The sequence below is a fragment of the Pelophylax lessonae genome, assembly GCF_965119305.1.
Source record: "Pelophylax lessonae genome assembly, chromosome: 2".
NCBI classification, from domain to species: domain Eukaryota; kingdom Metazoa; phylum Chordata; class Amphibia; order Anura; family Ranidae; genus Pelophylax; species Pelophylax lessonae.
Genome location: NC_138769.1, coordinates 372,568,443 through 372,592,928, shown reverse-complemented (window position 1 = coordinate 372,592,928; position 24,486 = coordinate 372,568,443). Strand labels below are relative to the sequence as shown.

General features: G+C 42.4%; 1 protein-coding gene across 14 annotated transcripts in view; it reads right to left on the bottom strand.

The window, feature by feature from the left end:
* Nucleotides 1-24,486, bottom strand: part of MACF1 (microtubule actin crosslinking factor 1) — a 483,848-nt gene that overhangs the window by 59,392 nt on the left and 399,970 nt on the right. For 13 of the 14 annotated variants that reach the window (XM_082247546.1, XM_082247537.1, XM_082247539.1 and 10 more), the window contains 10 exons: nt 20,887-21,128; nt 20,425-20,631; nt 9,489-9,608; nt 8,797-8,904; nt 8,493-8,711; nt 7,563-7,766; nt 6,259-6,490; nt 3,362-3,588; nt 3,149-3,271; nt 689-790 (listed from right to left, as the gene is read on the bottom strand). In XM_082247546.1, coding sequence (XP_082103672.1) covers nt 689-790; nt 3,149-3,271; nt 3,362-3,588; nt 6,259-6,490; nt 7,563-7,766; nt 8,493-8,711; nt 8,797-8,904; nt 9,489-9,608; nt 20,425-20,631; nt 20,887-21,128 — 1,784 coding nt within the window. The remainder of the gene's footprint in view (nt 1-688; nt 791-3,148; nt 3,272-3,361; nt 3,589-6,258; nt 6,491-7,562; nt 7,767-8,492; nt 8,712-8,796; nt 8,905-9,488; nt 9,609-20,424; nt 20,632-20,886; nt 21,129-24,486) is intronic. The other variant, XM_082247545.1, reaches the window with a different exon arrangement.

The following is a 24,486-nucleotide window of genomic DNA, read 5'->3' as shown; positions in this document are numbered from 1 at the left end:
ACATATGGGAACTGAAGCTTGGATGTCATGTGGCAGCACTGGAGCAGATTAAAGAAAAAAGGTATTTTTAATGATCTCTTTTATAGGCAGCAAAGGGTAGGTAGAAGCAGGAAAGGTTTCTCACACCACTTATAGTAAAGCCTTTAACTTTCACTTTAAATTGGTGTTGATTAGAAATCAGCACAGAAATAGTAGCAATAGGTTTTTATTTAAAATGCTACTGAGAAACAAAACTACAAATCCTGCACTGCCAATGTCTTTAAACTGTGTACTGAAAGCACTGACCTACGAGAAATATCATACGGAAGGCCTGTGACCTTTTTTTCCAATATCACACACACAAAATGTGGGGACTGCAAAACAGAGCCTTCCAATGGCTTGTTCACGCTTTGCCTCTAAAGTCTGGTTAAAAGGCAGTGCCAGTTTACAGATTACTACATTCATATCTGTTCACTGCAGCCCTTTGCGAGCACTGCAGTAAAATGCAGCATGTGTGCATTTTTCTGCAGAAAACTGCATCACTATTTTGTTCTGGTGTGAATAGGGAGACAAATTGTTTTCTATGTGCCTATCTGGTAATCTGCATTGATCCAATGGGGATTACCCAGGTCACTGCACATAGTGTAAATTGGCCCAAAATCTTGGGATTTAGGGTAGTCTAACTATAAAGACTTTTGTGGCAAAGTACCTGTAAAGTGTCCTGGTACTGTACTGAATTAGCCATTGCATCCCTAAGCTTCTCCAGGCGCTCCGTCCAAGTTTTCTTCAAATTTTCCCAGGCAGTGTTCATCTGAGAGGAAAAAAAAAAGCAACACGTTCCTTTAGAAGGGTGCCAGAAGATACACACTATAATATTAAAAACGAATAGATTTAAAAAATAGACTATCTCTGCGTAATTGTTAATACAGCTATTAATTATGAACTGTTTTAGCATGTTAAGAGAAGTATGAACTTTCTAAAAAAAAAAAAAACTAAATATTTATACTTATCTAGGTGGATGCAGCATCAATCCAATACTGATCCGATCCAATGCTGCATCTGTTCCCTGCCAACTCTGTAGTGAGAACTGAGTGATCAAAGACCACTGATCACTCAGTTCTCCTTCTACACTTGGGACTGTCAGTCAGTGGCTCTCTGCTCTCCTCTCACTAGAGCGCTGGGCTGTGGAGGGGCTGGCCCAGGCTCTCGGAACATCTCTGAGAGGCTGAGTCAGGTGATTGTCCAGGTTGCTGGGTGGATCTGACCATATGTTAAGGATCTTTTCAGAGCCTGGACTGGCTGAGTGACGTCAGCCGACTGTAGACTTTAGCCCGCTGTCAGCTGAAAAAAGGTCACAGGAGTGCAGAACGAACAGCAGTTCTGTGATCCATAGGAGAAGTTCAGCCAAGAAAGCTTTGGGCTTTATTTCTCCTTTAAGTTTCAGAATGTTCACACTATACACCAAGCATGATTTAAAGATTGTCAGCTGTTAATTATCCACATAAGCAGGGAATTTAAAACATCTGCAAAGGAACTAGGTTAGTCGTGAGACTGGACACAAACTGTCCCCGCAGGGACAAAGAATGTCTGGACTGCCAGATGTTTTAGCATTAAAGAATTCATTCCTTGATTTGGTTTTGAAACTATCATTTTTAGTAAAGTTTAAGTAAAGAACATACAAAGAAAACACAGAATATAAATACGTTTATGCTGAAAACCCCTTTAGCTAACTGGTTTTGAATTGAATTTACATTACAACTTCCTGTAAATACCCTGGAGATTGATAAAGTTCAACTAATATGTTGCAAATATAAATTAGCTCACAGCCATATTACCATCTAGCTTTAATCTCTACAGATCCACAAAGACACACCAGCCAAAACTCATTTTTTGGTTTCAGTTAGATTGGGAAAGAGTTATGTTTTTATTGCCATCTGTCTCCCTATTAGGAAGATTTCACCCAACTTTCTGTCCTATTGGCCACACAGAAAGTGAGGCGTGTACCCTAACGTGGGCAAAGGCAACAAAGATTTGGCAACGTTTCTCAAACTTCCACACACTACATCAGAAAAAAGTTTATTACTATCTGCATCCGTATTGAAGAGATTTTGCTCACTTTCTTTCTTAGTAACAAAACAAAGAGAAAATCTTCCCAATTACTTTAGAAACAGCAATACAAACCTTTTTCCGTTCTGTCCAAAAAAAAAAACAAGTTTATATGAAATCATGTTTGCAGCAAATATCATTATATTTGCTAATGACATATGCAGGTCATCCTGTTTATGCATTGGTGCTGTACAGTAATGGTGTTTTATTGTTCTTTTTAAAGCGGTTGTATCCTCAAACAAAAAAAAAACAAAAAAACCCTGCAGGAGAAAGGCATAATGCATCGCATACTAGCTCATTACGAAATACTTACCTTAAAAAGAAGCCCCGACACGGTCGCACAGACACCGCTGAGGGAGCCGTCATGTTCCCTTAGCGTCTCTTCCAGGTTCGGCGGCTCCGGCGCTGTGAGTGGCCGGAGCCGCGATGATGTCACTCCCGCACATGCGCGCGGGAGTTTACTTTCCGGCAAGGAGCAGACAAAAAGCTCTGAAGGTCCGCCGGACCATCGGAGTGCATGCGCCACTGGTGTCAGCGGCTGCATGCAGGGCGAATATCTCCTAAACCTCTGCAGGTTTAGGAGATATTAATTTTACCTACAGGTAAGCCTTATCATATCATTTAATGGCGGAGTATACTACCGCTTTAAGCATAAAGCTGGCCATACATAAGTAGATTTTTAAAATACAATCATATGAAAAAAATCAGTAAATTTGATGACATGATGAATATTGTGCAAAAGTACTTTAAAAAACCTTTGCTTTTGATTTTGAAGTGAATGGACTTTCAAAAACAACATTCACTGTTAGAAATTTGTTTGAAACAAATTGTCCATCTTGTCGATTTGACCCCACTAACAATCAGAAAATCGAATGAATAATCCTAAAATTAACATCTTGAACAAAATTCTACAAGGGTATGGTTCGCTTTGGTCTGCACCCATAGCTTGAAAGCAATGTAATATGAGATCCCTCATCTCAGCAGCCCTTCTAGGAATAAAGAGTCGTACACAGGCTTTGCAAAGATATGAAGATCATACAAGCAGAGTAGGATTATGACACACCTCATCAATGCTTTTCTTGACTTCTGGTTTTTCTGTCTCTCCACAAGCAAATATGAGGTCTGCTCCAAGAATGCGGATAAACTCCAGTTCCTCATGAAGTCCATCAGTCTCCTCTTTAATGGTCTGAAAACAAACATAAAATCGCATTTACTGCCTGCTGCGAGTCCTATATAGGAAGAAGAATAGAAATATCAATTTCTAGATGTTGCTTACATCTGCAGCCTCAATCTGCTGTTTAATCATTGATGGGTCAATACCGGGACTTTCCAGATCATGAACAATCTCATGAGTGTCTTTGATGGTTGTCAACAGTGCATTCATATCTAGCCAAAACTTTTCTGCCAGCTCAAGGACGTCTAAGTATTTCATCTCCCGTTCATCTACCCTGGCTTTGATGTCCTCCCAGGTGAACACTAATTGGTCCAGTTTATCCTGAATGTCTGAAACAAACAGAAAAGGTATATTTGTAAGAATCAAAAGCACCCAATATTTTACACCTTAGGGCAAAGTAGATGTATTGGTGATTTAGGTTGATACTTTCAAGATACATGTAAAGGTAAAATGAAAGCAACTTAGTAATGATCAATTACGGCAAGCAAAACACAGATGTCAACCTGGTAACTAATGTGTAAATCAGAGCCATACAAGATTTATAGTAAAGAAAGCTATGAAAAACATTGGGGTTGATTTACCAAAACTGGAGATTGGTTTCTATGCACAGATTTTACAATCAGGATCCAGGTTGTATTGCCAAAGTTTAACTGAACAAGGTGAAGTTAGAAACTGATTCACTACCATGCACAGATAGTCGTCGTGATATAAAGAGGAGAAACTATGTCACAACAGTGACATTACCAAGAACTGGACTTCCCTCCAAAATTGATGAAAAGACGAGAAGAAAACTGGTCAGGGATGCTGCCAAGAGGCCTACAGCAACATTAAAGGAGCTGCAGGAATATCTGGCAAGTATTGGCTGTGTGGTACATGTGAAAACAATCTCCCGTATTCTTCATATGTCTGGGCTATGGGTTAGAGTGGCAACATGGAAGTCTTTTCTTACGAAGAAAAACATCCAAGCCTTACTAAATTTGGCAAGAACGCATCTGAAGTCTCTCAAAAGCATGTGGGAAAATGTGTTATGGTCTGATGAAACCAAGGTTGATTTTTTGGCGCAAAAACAACACTGCACATCACCAAAAGAACACCATACCCACAGTAAAGTATGGTGGTGGTGGCAGCTTAATGCTTTGGGGCTGTTTTCCTTCAGCTGGAACAGGGGTCTTAGTCAAGGTAGAGGGAATTATGAACAGTTCCAAATACCAGTCAATATTTGCACAAAATCTTCAGGTTTCTGCTTGAAAAATTAACATGAAGAGGAACTTCATCTTTCAGCATGACAACAACCCAAAGCATACATCCAAATCAACAAAGGAATGGCTTCACCAGAAGAAAGTTAACGTTTTGGAATGGCTCAACCAGAGCCTAGACCTGAATCTGATTGAAAATCTGTGGGGTGATCTGAAAAGGGCTGTGCACAGGAGATGCCCTCGCGATCTGACAGATTTAGAGCATTTTTTCAAAGAAGAGTGGGAAAATATTGCCAAGTTAAGATGTGCCATGCTGATAGGCTCATACCCAAAATGACTGAGTGCTCTAATAAAATCAAAAGGTGCCTCAACAAAGAGTTAGTTTAAGGGTGTGCACATTATTGCAACCATATTAATATATATATATATATATATTTTTTTTTTTTACTTCCCTCCACCTAAAAAGATTTCAGTTTGTTGTTCAACTGAGTTGTACAGTTTAAAGGTCACATTAAAGGTGGAAAAAGTTCTGAAATTATTTATCTTTGTCTCAATTAATTACATCATAGAAACTTGACATTTTAACAGGGGTATGTAGACTTTTTATATCCACTGTATAATACAGCAATGTGATGGTGTCGCTGCCACTTTTAAAAAATATCATCTGGGTTTGCAAAGGCATAAAGCACTCCAAGTGGATTTAGATTTGTGGCTAATAAGGAATATATTTGAATAAAAAAATATAAGTTCTAGGTTCCGCTTTACCAATTTTCTAGGATTGTACTGTCTTTGCAATGGCTGTAATTGTAAATGTAAAAAAAAAAAAGTCCCAAAAAAATAGCAAATTGACATGACTAATAAACATGCCTTAAGTAAAACACTAATTTAACACTAACCAGTTAACCTTATGATTTTTTCCCCCCAATAACTTTATTAAATCTTAAACTTTATTTTTTCCATTGATATTTCTTCTATATACACTTTTTACATTGCACGTGCCTTTCACACAGATCTCCACTCCTCGCAACTGTGACTGCTTTGAGTGAGGGGAAAAACAATGCGACAAGCAGCATGGAAAGTTTGTTTAAATACTTTCTCTGTTTTGTACTCTATCTGTGCTCACCATGGTTGGTTAAACATGGTGATAACATGGGTTGGTCACTGATAACACTAAATCTGACCATGAACAGGGATTACATTTTGTTCTGTGGGTGGCTCCATTGGCACCACCTGGTTTGACAAAAGTCATTTTTTCAGTCAACTTTTTTCAAAGGAGCCGGGCACAACGTTCTCAGGCAAACAGGGCTTTTATCCATTCTACTGCAGGTGCCGTTTAGGTATTCTAACAGCTGCAAGTGCTAACTGTCAAAGCACAATCGCTGGTACTGCAGATTTGTCCATACATGCTGTTTAGCGTAGATGAGGGAATTAAGTGATTTCTTTTTTTCATCCAGCAGGGCTAAACTAGAGAATCTTAATGTGTATAGCCAGTTTAACAGGAAACAAAGTAGCCGTGATAGTTCCAACATGTAGGCTCTAGATTCCGCCAGTTACTTGTTTAATAAAGTAAAATATATCCTACTTTTGAATTTATCCATAAAGATGACATTTGCAGGCCAACATGAAAATAACAATTTTTAGTTCCCATCTCAGAAGCTTTATACATACTGTGCTTCCCTTCAAAGTAGAGGGATATCCCGAATTGTAGTTAACGTACCAACCTGACTTTCAGCTCTGTACAACTTTGACACACACAGAAATAACAATACAATTATATTTCTCATCATTATCGGGGTAGCTAACCTTTGGCCGCAGGATCCTTATCTGCTCCTTGTGAACGGCTGATAAGTTCCTCTCCGCGGTGTTTCAGGGCCTCAAACGATGGCTGCAGTTTTTCAAGTTCCATGAGAGTATTCTTGTTTTCACTAATGCAATCCCGAATTTTCTCAACTTCAGCTGGTATCAAAGGTGGCATATTTAGGCGAGATGCCATGGTCTCCAGAGTTTCCAACATGGGCCCGATCTTGTCATGGAACTGGGAGGGGAAAAAAAAAAAAAAAAGAAAGAGGAATGAGAATAAAGATACACCAAAAAGACGTGGCACAGGAAAGCAGTGTAGGTAGTCACTGGTAAGGTTTAGGTTAGAAAACGAATGAAGTGGGATGTCACTTACCTCCCCAATCTGAAATGCAGAGAAGTCAGGCCGACAAGGGCATGTTACCATGGCAGCACAACAGAAAGTTAACACATTCCACAAGGAAAGGGAGGTGATGTGAATGAGAGGAAAGATGGGGGGGTTAGTGTAGCATGAACCACAGCAACTCAACAATGCAAACACGTTAACACATGAGCAAACCATGAAAACGAGCATATGTCTGATGTATGGAACTAGGGGGATAGGAGTCTACAGAGGATGAAGAACATATATCATTACGATATCAGGTACAGGGCAAGGGTCAACCACCTATTAAATAGGCAACATCCAGAACTTTCAAATATAAAATGTAACGATTTTCTCTCTTTACTATAAATATGCATTCATAATGTCAAAGTGTTCATGAGCACAAAACATTTTGGGCAGCCAAGGCACTTTTGCTTTGCATTTCTGGGGTATTGTGCTCAATTCACATAACCTATCTACCACATGTTAGTGTTCCAACGTTCAAAACCCACTTTAACTGGCTTCTGTGCAAACTGAACACCTAGTGGGGAGGGGCCATAGACTGTGAGCTCCTTCATATTCATGGAACAATAAAGTTTTAATGTACGCTTCAAAGCGATTTATGAACATGGGGAATACGCAGTCAATTTTATTAATCAGTATGCTATGTTTGTTAACTACCAAGACTTTACAGGGGCTAGGGCTATGATCATCAGCAAGCATGTACAGTTTTACACTCGTTCTTTAAGTGATTCGATTTTCTATTTCACCCTGAAAACCAGGTTGTGCTATATACCAAAACTAAACCTATGCTAATATTTTGTTTAAGTGGATGCAAGGGCAATACATTGCGGATAACATCAGTAGATCCGGTGCCACTGACTTGCAGTTAACTGCTAATCTATAATGACAAAACAAACGCCATAGTTATATCATGCTAAAATACCTGAGAGGCTTGTGCAAGTGCGTCATCCAGTGCCATGGCAATTTTGCGTACTTCCTCCTTAATTGCCAAGTACATATTCTCTGCTTTAGTGTATTTTACTTGCACTGCTTCCCCTTCCTCGGGATTCAGCTCATACAAATGTGGCCCGATCTTCAGCAGCTTGTCAATGTGTGGTTTGTGCTCTGCCACTGCTTCTCTCAGTTGCTGTAATTGTAACAAACCAGTCAAAGTTAAACATTCATTCAGTTTTCCCCCTTTTCGAACATTCCCAAATTCTTTTTCTTAAAGAGTAAATTCACTTATTGACAAAAAATTAAAAGATGAACTCCAAATATTCTAGCCACCCTTCCATACCCTGCTGCACATAGTATTATGATGTCCCATGCTGCCAGTGAAGCAGTTTGTACACCATAATACACAACCCCAGAGTAAGTAGCCATCATAATACTTACAATGGTCACATGGCTGCACTGATCATTGAGAAGCTGTAGGTGTTGCAGAAGAAAGAAGCTCTATGCACTGACCAGAATACTTGCCATTGCGAGTTTTATGATACTCATGACACTCACCCTAGGGCTGTGTATTGTGGTATACAGACTGCTAAACCAGCAACAAGGGGCATTACGGTTGCTGCCTACAGCGGGTCCGGAGGGGTGGTCGTGATGTTTGAAGTTACTTTATCTTTTTATGAAAAGGTAAACCTCCTTTTTAACAACAAAATCTTGTGTTGTACAGCTGTAACAAAGTTTATGGAAAGTTACACTAGGCTGACAGTGAATGTCATGAGACTGACTGCATTTTGGAACCTAATCCAGGAGATATTACTGGTCTAATTGCCATTCTGTGTCTTGGGAAATCAAACATTGCTTCTGGACGGTCTTAAAAATAGCATACATTGTTTGGAAAAAAAAAAAAGCTAAAGTGCCCTACCCTTATCTCTTCCTGCTGCTGCCTTAGCATGTCATGGTCAACAGCGGGTGGTGGCAGCTGAGAAATGGTGGTCTTCATTTCCTCAATCCAGGGGTTTAATTCCTCATAGGTTTCCCAGAACTGACCCAGTAAGGCCTGGGCCCGTTCCAGACGTGCAGAGCGCTCAGAATTTAGGTGGCTAACATCCTCATACTGCTGTAGAAGTGACTTTGTTTTTTCCTAAAAAAAAAAAAAGAAAAGATTGAATCAGAGCAGGTGATCCTCAGTATTAACCAACAAGCCCTACAGGTATCATAACACTTACTTTTAAAGTGTCTTTCTGCTCATCCCCACAAGTACCTAGAATCTCTTCCTGTGTACTGATGAGCTCATCAATGGAATCCTTATGGCGAATAATGTCTACAGTGAATGCCTGCATAGAAATAGTATTCAATTATAAAGATATAGCATCATAAGTTTAATAACAACCACAATATCCAAAAGTCCTGAATCTTCTGGCTTATATTTTCATTGCATGCAGCTCCTGCCAACAGAAATTAATGAAATATTGCACAACACTTCACTCATATCTTTATTTGCAATGGTCCATTATTAACCATGTCATGCTACAATGGAGCAACACCACAAACCAGAGAGCAACAAACCCCCCATTTCCACAACGACTTTAAATCTGATCTGGTGTGATGTGTGCATCCAGCCTATCTACAACATACATAAAAAGCACCAAGCAAAAACTGGGAATTTCTACTGACGGAGGATTAAAATAGCAGCCCTTTTATGTACCTATAGTCAGAAATGTCCTTCAAAATCTATTCATATTCTCTTTTCATTTCCCCCTCTCCTTAACACCACAAGGCTAAAAATTTGGACGAATAAAGGAAAACTAGCAAAATAATTTTTATCACATAACAATCATTACTTTATATACAAGACAATGTATACTGCACAAGGTTTAAAATAATAAACATCTATGTTATGGATCAGCATGAATCGTACCTTCTGCACCTGGAGTTGGGCTGTAGTCTGATCCTGTTCCAAACAGACTGGACCAAGTGCCAAAAGTTTTCTCCTGGTCTCAGCCACCCAGGCTAACTCTGCGTCAGCAGCTTGCTCATACTAGCAGGAAAGGAGCAAAGACGGAGGAGGACAATGAAGCGCATACATTGCAGACACACTGGACATTAAAACTTGCAACAAGAAAATGCTCTGGTTAAAGTGTAAATCGCTGTTCAAATTATTTTAGTTTACCAGTCTACTTAGATGACAAATGACATAAGTTAACCTTTCTAACTTTATGATATATTCCTGCTACTCCACTGTATTGAAGCAACAGAAAGATTTTCTTCTGCTTTGCATGTAAGCAAATACTATTTGTTCTCTAAAATGGATGTGCTATAAGGGTAACAGAATAACAATTCTGAGTGGTGTAAAGAGGTAGCTGAAAAGCACAAAAAGAATCAGAAAGATGGAGCCCTTAATACATTTGAGACAGCACTCGGCTTTGGACTCCATACGTCCCTATTGACCAGTCATAGGTATGGCTCAATAATGAAGTGGAAAAGGCAAAGCCAAATGCTGACTTCAGGGACAAAGTTGTTATCTGCATAACAGAACATCCTGGCTCTTGATGAGGCGACGCTGCTTCAGCAGCTAACTAAACATGTGAATGCACCTGCAACTGTCTGTTACTGACACCCGAGGGCAACATAAAGCATTTAAATGCATTACTCTTACACTTTTCCAGCTCTAATATTTGTAAATCTATACACAAGTTAATGCAAAGAGCAGCGAGAAAAAAAAAAAAACTACATAGAAATTAATACAGATGCAGCTCTTACAGATATGACCACAGAAAAACTGAAATCTATGTGGATGTCACAGATTGTTGTACTTTGAACATGGTCACTGCTCCCTGCACTCCCTCGTTTTATATCCCAAATAATAGTAAACCTATCAGTGTAAGAGGTGGCAAGAGGATGAAGCCGTGAGGAGGCTCACAATAGAGGTCCGACACCCGTAAGCAGGCATCCGCCCATAGCAGCGAGCAGCAGCATCCTCCCCCATCAGACGCCGGAAGCGAGTGCACGAGGCGGTAACAGACTCCTCCGAGGGCGGCAGTCTTCTGAGACCGGCGTGGACTCCAGAGCGGAGCCCAAACTTCATTACACAGGGACCCGGACCCGGGGAGGACAGAGCAACGCCAGGACTCCCGCATATTGGGTCATAGACCCGGGGAGAACAGAGGGTCGCTGAGGTGCCCAACATAGGTACCGAGACCCGGAGAGGACAGAACCACGCTGAGACTACGGAAATACAGGGGCCCAGACCGGTCCCAAGAAATATACTGAGTCAAACAGGACGGATATCAGTGTACCCATACTAATGCGGAGGCAGGTGGGAAACAGCCAAACCGACAGTGCGGGAGTACAGGGATTGAACCTGAGCATAGAGAAAGTGCAGCAACGGCCCTGGTGAGTGCAAAATCTGTATAATCTGTGGTGACACTCGGGGGGGGGCTGCGTACTATGTTATACTGGGGGGATAGAGACTGAAGGGCAGAATCACGGATATATCTAATTAGCGGCTGGTGGGCTAGTGGTGAAGAAGTCTCAATGTCAACTAGCAGCTAAGTTCCCATCCCCCATATCCTCCATGCAGAGAAATGAACCCCAGAATATAAGAAGATCTGGCAGGAGGGCGGACATCTCTGTTTACTTTCTTAGGGGTGCACAAAGTGGGAGAGTGGAGGAACCGTCCAGAATGGCACCAACAAGACCAGGGGCTTCTGGAAATACAGGAGTAAAGAAGGACAGTAAAAGCAGTAATAATAGTAAAGAGACACAAGCCCAGCAAATGGAGGACAAACTGGAGCAGATTGTCTCTCTAAGTGATGAGCATCTAACCCCACAAGAATCCCCCCAGCAAAGTATGCCCGCACAGACCTTGGAATGGAAGGAGTTACTTGCCAGTATGCCAACAAAACAAGATCTGTCAACTATTGCAGCCTCCATAGTAAGCTCACTCACCATTGAAATTAACTCCTTGAAGGGCCAAATGCAGACAATGGACACTAGAATAGATGGAGTTGAAAAAGAGCATACCCAGATTATAGAGAAAGTTGAAAGTATAGAGGTGCAGCAGAAATTATTATCCAAACAGCTAAGTGTGATCCAGCTGCAGCAAGACGACGGCGAGAATAGAAATCGACGCAATAATATACGTCTTAGGGGGTTACCTGAGACGATAAAAGGGCCGGAACTGTCAGACAAGATAACAGGCATTTTCAATGGACTTCTGGATAGATCTCAATTGGAGCCAATTGAGATAGACAGGGTCCATAGAGTAAGGGCCCCGCGGAGTATGGGGGAAGGCTACCCACGAGACGTCTTAGCTAGGATCCATTTCTTCGCACTAAAAGAAAAAATAATGAAGAAAGCATGGGATAGGGGCCCCTTTGAATATGAAGGCTCTATGATTCGTCTCCTACCAGATCTATCCAGGAACACTCTCAGAATGCGTGCAGTAGTTAAACCTTTACTGGAAGAAATTCAGAAAGCGGGGGCTACCTATCACTGGGGTCACCCTTTTCATCTCAAGGTTACGAAAGGGGAACTGCTTTTTACACTACGATGGCCTGATCAACTACCGGGACTGTTTGCTTTTTTGGGGTCACAGCCGGTGCAAGTTCCTGATTGGCTTGACCCCCAAGTGATTAAGAGAGGCCCAGGAATCACTTTACAGGAATAGTGACATGATTACAGTTGGATGATGCTAAGCAGTAAATGTTCTTATCTTCTGTGGTTTTTTTTTTTTTTCTTTTTTTTTTGGTTGTTTAGATCTTGGACTTTTTATACCAGCGGGGCGGTGATCAGTGAGGGTGAGGGAAGATACTGATCCTAGGAGTAAGGGAGGAATCCTGACTTCTTCTTTTTGATATTATTATGTGAGCAGTACAAGGGCTTCTAATGGAGAAGTCATAAGGATTTCCTTTTGATACAAGTACGGAGTGAGCCTAGCCCTGGTTGAGAAGGAAAGGGTTTAGAGTGTAAAGAACCAACAGGAGAGAGACAAATAGTGATAGCAAGTTGAGTAGGGGGTTTAGAATAGGAGATGAAGGGAATATAGGTGGTCAGTGAGTGATAGGAGGGAGGGATAATGGTAGGAGGATGGTTAGATACCAAGTACCGGGAGGGTTTTGGGGGGTAAGATAAGGATAGCCTCTTAAACAATGAGCAAGTTCAGGGACACTGATAGATTGAAGCATGTATGGAGGCAGATCGGTAGGGAATAATATATGGGGACCCCCAAGGCATCTCGGGTGAAGGGCGGATGCCCCGGGTGCACGGACCCGTTGAGATTGATGTGTTTTACTTTTTATGTCTTTATTTGTGGATTTTTCTACCATTCTCTTTTTTTTTTTTTTTTCTTTTGGTTGTTAGTGTGTAAACACATGAAGAGAAACAGTTATTTTTGACAACTGATTTGGTCCTCCTCACGGTGCGAATCCTTGGATCGCACACCCAAATAGGAAGCGTCTTGGTACGCATGGTCAAAAGTTGACCACATAGGATCCCGACTTACTGGCATATCCGCGGAGAGGGGGGGAAGGGAGAGTAAATTGGTGCTTGGGGGGGGGGGGGGGGGGGGGGGAGTTTTTTTTTTTTTTTTTTTCTCTCCGAAGGAGCGTTCATGGACTCACGGCACCTCTTTTAGCGTGAGGGGGACGACGACAGCGGGAGGGAGGGGGGGACGGGAGTACGTATAACCAAGGGAATAAGATTCGTAGACAGTACGTGGGGATAAAAATGCAGAAAATTAAAATCACTTCATTGAATGTTAGGGGACTGTCTACACCCGAAAAACGAGTACGTTTACTGGCAGATATGAGACGGAACCGGACACAAATACTTTTCTGCCAGGAAACGTATTTTAAAAAGGAAGCAACCCCAAAATTACAGAATAAAGATTTCCCTTGGTCGTATCACGCCCCCACCCCCATCCCTAAGTCGAAGGGCGTGAGTATTATTGTAGCCAAAGAGATACCATGGACATTTCTGGAAACACGTGTCGACCCACAGGGAAGATACCTGATGGTCAAGGGTAAGATAGGGGAAAAAACAATTACCCTGATAAATGTGTATTTCCCTAATCATAATCAAATTTCATTCTTAATGCTTATTACACCAATCCTATTAGAGTTCCAAGAAGGGATGGTAATTATGGGTGGAGATTTTAATTACGCACCAGAGCCAATCATAGACACCTCCCAAGGAACATCACATCTCTCATACGCTAGACTAAAAAAACTTAGTAGGGAAATTACACTCCTCAATCTTGTAGACCCATGGCGTATTATGCATCCTAGTGAAAGGAACTATACGTACTTTTCTATGGTGCATAATAGATATTCTAGAATAGACCGTATTTTAATATCTCGGGGAGACTTACACAAAGTGGTAGTTACACAAATTGGTTCTTTCTCCATGTCGGATCACTCTCCAATTGATATTATAATTGACTTTGAAGAAGGACCTACAAAACTTCCGTCATGGAGACTGAACGAATCATTATTACAAGGATTAGAAACAAAAACAGAGATAGAGGCAGAACTGAGGAGGTATTTCCTAGAAAATCAAACACCACAAGTGACACCATCAAGCATATGGGAGGCACATAAATGTGTAATAAGGGGAGTGTTGATCAAATTGGGAGCAAAACGGAAACGAGAAAAGGAAGAGAAGATTGTTGAGCTGCTGACACAGATAGAGGTTTTGAGCGCCAGTCATAAAAAATCAGTGGCGAGGGAACAGCTGATGCCTCTCACCGCGGCCAGGGAAAAATTGAACGAGTTACTTTTTGAGAAGGCTATTCGAACAATAGTGTCACAGAAAAGGCATTATTACGAATATTCTGACAAACCGGGCACTATGTTGGCTAGAGCATTAAGGGGACCCCAGAAAAGGACGGTAATAGCACAAATACAAACAAGAGGGGGACAGATGAAACATGGACCATCAGAAATAGCGGAAGAATTTAGCAGATTCTATCAAGAGTTATATGACATTGCCTCATCGGAGACAGCTGGAGGGGGGGAGGCTGGCTTCGATGAGGCGATCAAATATATCAGAGCTACGAATATGCCCACCCTGAAGGAAGAGCAAATCTTAGCATTAGAGGGGAAAATAACTGAGGAAGAATTAAAAGTGGCAATATCACAAGTAAAGCCACATAAAGCACCAGGTCCAGACGGTTTGACGCTGATATATTACCAGAAATTTTATGAAAGTCTAAAGACCCCCTTATTAGAACATTTGAATTATATTGGGGAGGGAGGGAGAGTGCCACTGGATTCGTTGCGAGCATACATCACATTGATTCATAAAGAGGGGAAGGACCCAGCGGCGTGTGGGAGTTACCGCCCAATATCGTTATTGAATTTAGACACTAAACTGTTTTCCAAAATACTGGCTAATCGAATTCTACCTTACATTCCACAATTAATCCATTACGATCAGGTCGGTTTTGTTCCCACGAGAGAGGCAAGAGATAACTCGACTCGAACAATCGATGTGATAGCTGGCATGCGAACACGGAGAATCCCGATGATGATCCTTTCAGTTGATGCTGAAAAAGCATTTGACAGGGTGGCATGGAATTATATCCGTGCCACCCTGTCACATCTTGGCCTGGGAATATGGATGAGGACAGCAATTCTGTCAATGTATTCTAATCCCATGGCGGCGGTGAGAGTAAATGGCTGGTGTTCTAACTTCTTTCATATAAAAAACGGGACCAGACAAGGTTGCCCGCTATCGCCACTGATTTTTATATTAGCTCTAGAACCCTTTTTATGTAAGATCCGCCAAAATGCTGAAATAGAAGGAGCACAAATGGGTGGGGGACAGCATAAAGTAGCGGCCTATGCAGATGATCTTTTGTTCTATATAACAAATCCTGACAGAACACTCCCACTGATACTAGGGGCGATCCGAGAGTATGGTGAGGTCTCGTATTTTAAAATGAATATGTCTAAGTCGGAAGCATTGAACGTGTCAATACCAGGGAATAAGTGGAATCAAATGAGAGCCTCTTTTCCATTTCAGTGGAAGAATAAAGCAATAGAATATTTAGGGATCCATATCACAGCAGATCCTAGAGATTTATTTGAGACAAACTTTATCCCATTGACAAAATCCATTAAAGCTGATCTACAAAAATGGCAGACTCTAGTGCTGTCGTGGTTTGGGAGGTGTAGCGTAGTAAAAATGAACATCTTACCAAGACTATTATATATGATACAGGCCATCCCGATAGCAATTCCAATGACGTTTTTTACACAGATCAGGGCAGCTTTAAGGACATTTGTATGGGCTAGAAAATCCCCACGAATTGGTATACAGACCTTAACATTACCAAAGGTGAGAGGAGGGGTGGGTCTACCAGACCTAATACGCTATTATAAAGCTGCACATTTAATGCGAGTGTTGGACTGGCATTGCAACGGGGAACATAAGCAGTGGGTGCAAGTAGAAAAGGAGATTATGTGCTCTACAACTATCTTAGCAGCATGGACGCCTATACAAAAAGATGACAAGATACATTTACATCCGACGATCGGAGCGACATTAAGCGAAATGAATAAGGTACAGAAACACAGCTTAGTGGCACCAGCAATATCACCGATGACACCCCTGGCAGGTAACACCAACTTTCCCCCAGGGAATTCCAACGCTAAAATTATAGGACTAATCAAGAGGGGCAAGGTCAGATTATGTGATTTTTGGACCCAGAGAGATCCCCCGACGATAACAGAAATGTTATCTTGGCCAGAAGGAAACTTAGACATGTTCAGTGCTTACCAGATCAGACATTACTTAAAACAAATACAGAGGTTGGGATTTACTCCACGCCCCCTAACTCCATTTGAGACCCTATGCAGGGAAGGGATCAGAATACCACATGCTCTATCCTATCTGTACGAGCTTTTGGGGACATCACAGGAGGGAAGACCACTTAAATTTATACAAAAATGGGAAAGAGAGTTGGAGATACCTCTAAATCAGAAACAGGTAAATAAGATTCTAAGACTGACACATAAAACATCGATATCAAGCAGATACCAAGAGATTAACTACAAAATTTTGACCAGATGGTACCGTGTACCAGCTAAATTACATAAAATTGATAGAAAACATCAAGACAGATGTTGGAGATGTGGAGAGGAAGGCGGAACGATGCTGCATATTTTCTGGACGTGTGCATCGATGGGGGGTTTCTGGGACGAGGTAGCTCGCTTTACCGAGAAGTTAACGCTGACTAAGATACGGGAGGATCCCGTGCTATGCTTACTACATGGCACGAGGAGCTCGGTCAAGAAATACAGGAACTCCCTATTGATGCACCTTCTGAACGCAGCAAAATCTTGCATACCGGCTCTATGGAAGCAAACATACCCACCTACAGTACAGTTATGGTTTACTAAAATTAGGGAAATATACAGGATGGAAAAGCTAACTGCAGCTCGTCTATGTATGGAGGAGCGATTTAGGGTAAGATGGCAGCCATGGTCCCAATTTACATGCTCGGAGGATTATCTTAGACTGATAAGTTAGAGGGGATGTTGTGAGGAAGGGATGCTCGAGGAGATGGGGAAAGACATAAAGTTAAGGAGGGAGGGGGGAGGGCAGGGGGGGGGGGGGGTTTTTTTTTTTTTTTTTTTCCCCTTTAATGGGTGCTGGTACCTTTCCCAGACACCCCTCTCCGCGGGGAGCCAGTGGAGGGATCTTTAGGAGGCCTGACGAGTAACGTCAGGAGGGATTGTATTGTATGTAATGTACATAAGATGTATATAATGTAATAAGATGTCTGTATGTTTTGAAGGAAGCAAAGTATTGGTGTTGTGATATGAAATATGGTTCCTCCCCCCAATGTTAAAGGTAAAGGGGGGGTGGGAGGGGGGTTTCACGGGGGCATAATTTCCCCCTTTTCTTTTTTTTTTTTTTTTCTCTCTCCCTTCTCTAAATGAGAAGAAGGGTCATACACCGCTCACTTATTCTTCCTGATGAGGAAGTCTTATAGGATTTTCCCTTTTTTTTTTTTTTTTTTATCACCTAGAGTATGATCACGAGGTGTGACAAGTTTGGCACGGTTTGGGGCATGAGATTATAGGGAACACTATTATGCTTTTGTTGTGATATGTGCGGAGGAATTTATATACTTTGGGTGGGATGTGGGGGTTTTTTTTTTTTTTTTTTTTTTCTCTCTCGCACCTTGAGTGCGGACACGTTGGTAGATAAGTATAAGTATGTCACGGATGAGGGTAATATACGAACATGTTTTTCTGTTTTTTAGGTTTCCTCTGAGTTTTGCCTGGAGGAATTCCGCTCACTTATTCTTCCTGATGAGGAAGTCTTATAGGATTTTTTTTTTTTTTTTTTCGCAACAGGAGGGATAACGGGGGGAGGGGCCAGGAGAATGTTTTGGATTGTGATTGTATATATGTAAGTAATAATATGTAATGTATTGAAAACAATAAAAACTCGTGAATTAAAAAAAAAAAAAAAAAAAACCTATCAGTGTAAAGAAAAGTAGCATTAAACGGAACTGAAGGCATTTAACAAAAAACTGCAAGCATGCATGCAGGCTTTTATCACAGAAGAGACATGAAATGAAATGTCTACAATAAAATACATCTATATGCCTGCTTGCAGTCTTCTGCGGCAAGTAAACTGAGCTGCACATGCACAGTTCAGCTTACATCTCTAGCACAGTCCCTTGGTGCCAGGATGACTGATTCCTGAGCAAGAGATATATTATCCCATGGGTGGCCAGTGGAGATGCCCAAATATCGGCACCTGGGAAAAAGATGTCGGTGCTGGTGAGAGACCTGGACCATTAGAAAGGAGGTAAATTTAGTGCCTATAGTTCCACTTTAAAGCAGGACTAAATGCACCAATTTAACAAATTCCCAAAACAGTTACATTCAAAGTATACCTCGATTGATAACTGCTACAATTACCAGTGTGCTTATGTTAGCTCTCAAACAAACTGCCAAGCCATCAAATGGCTGGTATCATTGTTGATGTGTCTAGCACACTGGCAGCTGCAGATCAAACAAAGGCTAAGATGGCAGCTTCGTTGAATGTAAATGATAAGTGCGTTTAGTTCCGCATGAACTGTATGCCATTGAAACAACTACAACACATATGCAGATGGATCTAAAAACACAAGCAAGCAGCCACACAGTATACTGCACAAAGACTACCTACTGCCTTTCAGAACCCTGTGATCAGTGAAAGTTCAAACAGCCACAAATACATAGAAAGCTGATTAAATATGCACTCTTTGGCATTTCAGAACATAAAAAATTCTAAACAAAAGCAGTTACACAAGAAGCACAAAACCGAAAAACATGCACATATCCTGAGGGCTGAGCTGGAAGGAATCAACCAGTAAGAACACATTGCTTATTGCCTGATTGCATCAGTCGATCCTATGGCACATATTGAACTGACCCTAAACACACTTATATATTATTGAAAAGTCAAGCAAGAGGACAGCCAGCAACTCCGTAAAACTTCAAATTCTTTATTATCACATCCCAGTGAGTAAACAGATAGAGTGGCTAACCGCGTTAGCCACTCTGTTTACTCACTAGGAAGTGATAATAAAGAATTGGAAGTTTTATGGAGTTGCCGACTGTCCTCTTGCTTGACATTTCAGTCTTATGGTGTTGGGAGAGATCACCGCAGCCTGTGCACCTGGCAGAGGTTTCCATCTACTTAATGGTGCCACTGATCTGAGCGATGCGCCTTTTTTATTTGATGGTACACTTGCATATTACCAATTGCTTTTCGAAGTTTGGCCCTCTCTAAAACGAATAAGTATAAAATTAACCATTGCATTTGTACCTTAGCATTAAACCTAATTCATCTTCTTTCTTTTTAGACTAAGTCTATTCATTTTCAGACAAGAAGACTAAAAAAAGGGAGTTGCCTAAATCTGCACACAGCAGATAATTTATGTGTACCTGTGGGGCGAATAAGATGGATGCTAAGCTGTCAATGGACCTATGCTGTTTGACTGATGGCTCTAGGTAATAATACTGCCTCCGCTTATACATTTTCAGAAGGTTCTCTGGAGGTAGTTAGCACTAGGTAGATGATCGAATACTGTGCAGTCTTTGAGGGCAGTTTATAGCAATGTAACACAGATAGAGGGATTTAAAAAAAGTAGGTAAAAATGAATGCACAAGAACATATTAAATGGAAGAATGCATAGCATGGAATGGAGTGAAAGAGGCCACAACTCCAGCTGTGCCTCACACGGTCTGATGAGCAGGTGTGCATTTAGGGCTCTTTCACACAGGCGGACCATTCAGATCCGCCTGTCCAGATCGATCCCCCGCTGGGAAAAACGGACTCCGTCCGACGGACGGAGTGTGTGAAAGGGGCCTTACTGAGAAAATTGTATCACTCTACCATCCACAAACATTTACATATTTTGATATACGGTATGTATTCACATTTATACCGACACAAACATTTGCAAGGAAAAAATGTACATATTGTAAGGAGCAATTAAACGCAATCTCAGCCCCCAGGTCAGCGCTATTCTGCTCTATGTACTATATATTTAACTAAAGAGGACGAGCCAGGATGCACATGTTAAATAGTTAATCTGATTGAAAAAAAGAGACAACTCTATTCAGTTGAACATGTGTCCAACATGATCCATCTATTCTATAGTGTGCAAAGTACTAGATGTCAGCTTCTGTGATATAGACAGATTGCCTGCCCCCTTTAGCTTAGTATACAAAAACTGACATCAATGGGGTGGCTTTATTGCATTTATAAGTAACATTTATAATTTTTTTCTCCCACTTGTTTATTTTTAATACGTGTGTGTTTCTAGGATGGGCTTAAGTACTTACCTGTTGTGATCTTTGAATAGCAGCATCAATCTGATCCACTCTGTGTGCAATAGTGGAACTGACAGATCTATACTGCTCATTGGCATCTGAGACAAGCTTGTCTAAACCTTCCCTTGCTCTCCAGGGTACCAGTTCCAATAAGGCACTGCCAACTTCATTTATAGTATCAAGGACAATGCGATATTCCATAGCCTCCGTCTTTAACTCCTGTAGTAAAATAACATTTTAGCAAAAAAATACAAATAAGGAAAAGAAATATGTTAAATTATTATTATAAATTATAATTGTACAATTTTCAATAAAAAGTAAAAAAAAAAAAAAATTATATATATATATATATATATATATATATATATATATATATATATATATATATATATATATATATAATTATTATTATAAAAAAGCAGTCACAATGCTTGTAAAATATTTTACCACATTTCACTAGAAACAGTTCAATACCTTTTGCCTTTGCTGGAACTGTGGAATTTGATCTCCAGCAGGGGACTGTCCACTTGTTTGAGCCAGTTCTTCCTCCACCCGCCCCAGCCAGTTGGTAAGCTCCTCATGAGTGGTTTGGAACTTGCTGGCCAACTGCAGGGCCTGTTCTAGTGTTCGGAGAGCTTTTCCGCTTGATGCTATGATGTCAGAGTAACGTGTCTTAATACCATCCAATTTCTCTTGGATTAGGAGGACCTCTTCACCTACAATGAAAACATCAGAATAACAGCAACTGGAAACATCACTGCCAGCCCACATAGTGATCAGTAATATTGCACTCAATTCTGGCTACAACACATTTAGATTGGGAAACCCTTCTCAACCCTATCTTACCAAACAAAACAGCTTTGACTAGTTTCTATGTCCCCATTAAAAATTGCACTAATGTCCTGTACTGTGGCCATGGAGAAAAAAAAGAAAATCTCACCCATCTACAGTATTAAAAAAAAAAAAAAAAAAAAATTGGATTTTTGACTTATCGTAAAATCCATTTCTCTGGTGTTCATTGATGTACACAGCTCCTGATCTTCTTAACTATTGGGTTATATTGCCCCCCTACAGGAGTAGGACACTAGGCAGAAAACAGGTAGGTAAACAGGAGCTCAACAAAAACAACTGGAGCCCACCTGAAAAAAACAATACACCCTCAAAGAGGACCAGGTCCTCTAAACAGCAGCCTGCAAAACCTTGCGGCCAAAGGAAGCATCCGCAGATGCCAATAATTCCACTTTATAGAACTCTGATAGTGTGCACCGATGACCAGGTGGCCACCTTGCAAACCTGCGTCACTGACGCCTGATGACGTAAGGCCCAGGAGGAACTGAGCTTCCGAGAAGAGTGCGCCTTGACAGGGAAAGGAGGAACCGAACCCTTGATGGAATAGACCTGAATCACCGTCTGTCTGATCCATCAGGAAATGGTCGCAGAGGAAGCGGACAACCCTTTCCGAGGCCCATCTGTGAGCACAAACCGTGAGTCTGACTTCCTGAAAGACTCCGTAGCTGCCAGGTACACCACATCCAAGGCATGCAAAGCAATTTCCTTCGGATGTTTTGGCCTGGGAAACAGGGAGGGCAACACAATGTCTTCATTCAAATGAAAATCAGACAACCCTTGGGAGGAACGATGGACAGGGACGAAGAACAACCTTGTCTCTGTGAACCACCAAGTAAGGTGGACAGGATTAACGCCGCAAATTCCGACATCCTGAGCACAGAGGTGATAGCAACCAAAAAGGCCAATTTCTGAGACAGCGTAAGCAGGGGATTCTCCCGAAGATTCTCAAAAGGAGGCTTCTGGAGGACTGAGAGCACCAAATTGAGGTCCCAAGGCAGCAACAGACACCGCACTGGAGGAGCCAAATGCCGAACTCCCTAAAGAAAAGAACGCACCAAGGAGTGTGTGGCCAAGGGACGTTGAAAGAAGACCACCAAGGCCGACACCTGGCCCTTGATAGTACCTCAAGGCCAGTTTCTGCTTACCACCCGTTAAAGGAAGGTCAAGATCTGAGCCACCGAAAATAAGAGGATGAACCCCAAGAGACTCACACCACGCGACGTACGTCTTCCACGTACGATGGTAGATCTTCCTAGAAGTAGACTTTCTAGCTTTTAACAGCGTTGGAATCACTGACTCCTGGTGTTCCAACAGCCAAGCCGTCAAAGTCAGCGACTGTAAAGCATGATGGAAGATTGGCCCTTGGAACAGCAAATCCTTCCTACGAGGAAGCTTCCAAGGAACGTCGTACCAAGCCCGCAAGGCCAGTCCGGGGCCACTAAGATGACCGGAATCCTTTCTGCCTCAATCCTGTGTGGAACTCTTGACAGAAGCTTAAGAGGAGGGAAGGGGTTAAATCAGATGATACTGACCCCTCGGGGCCACCAGCGTATCTGTGGTGTCCGCCAGAGGATCCCGTGACCGAGCTACAAACCTCTGCACCTTTCTGTTGAGCCAAGACGCCAACAGATCCACCTCGGGGATACAACTGATGAAACACCTCCAGGTGAAGGGACCACTCCCCTTGGTCCAACGCCTACCGACTGAGGTAATCTGCTTGCCAGTTTTCTACCCCGGGAATGTGTACGGCGGAGAGGACTGGAACGAACCGTTCTGCCCACTTTAGAATGCCGGCTACCCCCAGAGCCGCCAGGACACTTGTGCCCCCCCGGTGATTGACATAAGCCATGGTTGTGGCATTGTCCGATTGAATGCGCACTGGACATCCCTGAGGACGATCCTTCCAATATTCCAGGCACAGTCTAATCACTTGGAGTTCCAGGACACTGATAAGTAGTCTGGACTCTTCCAGTGTTCAGACCCCCTGAGCAGAATTTTTGCAGAGGAAGCCTCCCCACCTTGACAGGCTGGCATCCGTGGTGACCACTGTCCAATACAAGGGGAGGAAGGATTTGCCCAACTGAAGCACTGGAGAACGAAGCCACCATATCAGGCAATCTTTCGTTCCCTGGCTCAGCCAGATCTGATTGCCCAGAGACTGCGAATTCTTGTCCCATTTGCCAAGAATCTTCCTTTGAAGGGACCTTGTATGGAACTGTGCAAATGGAACCGTCTTGAAGGTAGACACCATCAGGCCCAGCACCCGCATGCAAGTCTGGAGGGATGCCCATCTGCTGGACAGCAGGGGGTTCAGCAGGAGTTCAAGGTCAGACCCAGATAGTCCAGCTTTGTGGACGCAAACCAGAGTAGACTTCTGAAAATTCAGAATCCAGCCAAACTACCTCAGAGTCTGTATAGTGATCTCAAGGTTTTCCACCAGAGCAGTAGGAGACTCTGCTCGCAGGAGGTTGTCCAAATAGCCCAGTACCGCGATCCCCAGTTGGCGTAACAATGCTAGCACCAGGGCTAACACTTATGAAGACCAGAGGAGCAGAGGCGAGACCAAACGGTCATGCCACAAACTGATAATGCTCCTCTACCACAGCAAAGCGGAGGAAGCGCTGGTGACCGGCACATATTGGAACGTGAAGGTAAGCACCCTTGATGTCCATAGAGGCAAGAAAATCCCCCTGATGCAGGGGTGTCACCACCGTGCAAATGGACTCTTTTCTGAACTTCTGCAACCGTACAAAGCAGTTCAGCGCCTTGAGGTCCAGAATTGGATGCACCTTGCCTTCGTTCCTGGGAACTGTAAAAAGGTTTGAGTAGAACCCCTAAAAACCTGGACAAAAAGACCCTGTAAGCAGTCTGGGGACAGGTGCAATGTCGGGTCACCTGTGGCCAGGTTACAACTGCACCCTGTTGGAGGTAGGGGTGCAGCGCAAGGTAGTGAAACCGATAGCAGACTGCTGCGGATAGACCGGAATGTGAGCCCAAGACTCCCCCAGGGCGCGGAGTCTAAGACCCAGCAGGTGTTCACCAGAGCCTCTAGTGGTGAGGATGGACTTGGCTGCAGCTGGGCCCAGGTCGTGGCCCCTGGGGTCCCCCGGGTCACGCTCCGTAGGGAGAGAAGGGAAGCAGCCACTCAGGACACACAGAATGGTGATGGGTAAGCCAAGGTCGGGGTAACAGGCAGAAGAGGGTAACCAAGGGACAGGCCAAAGG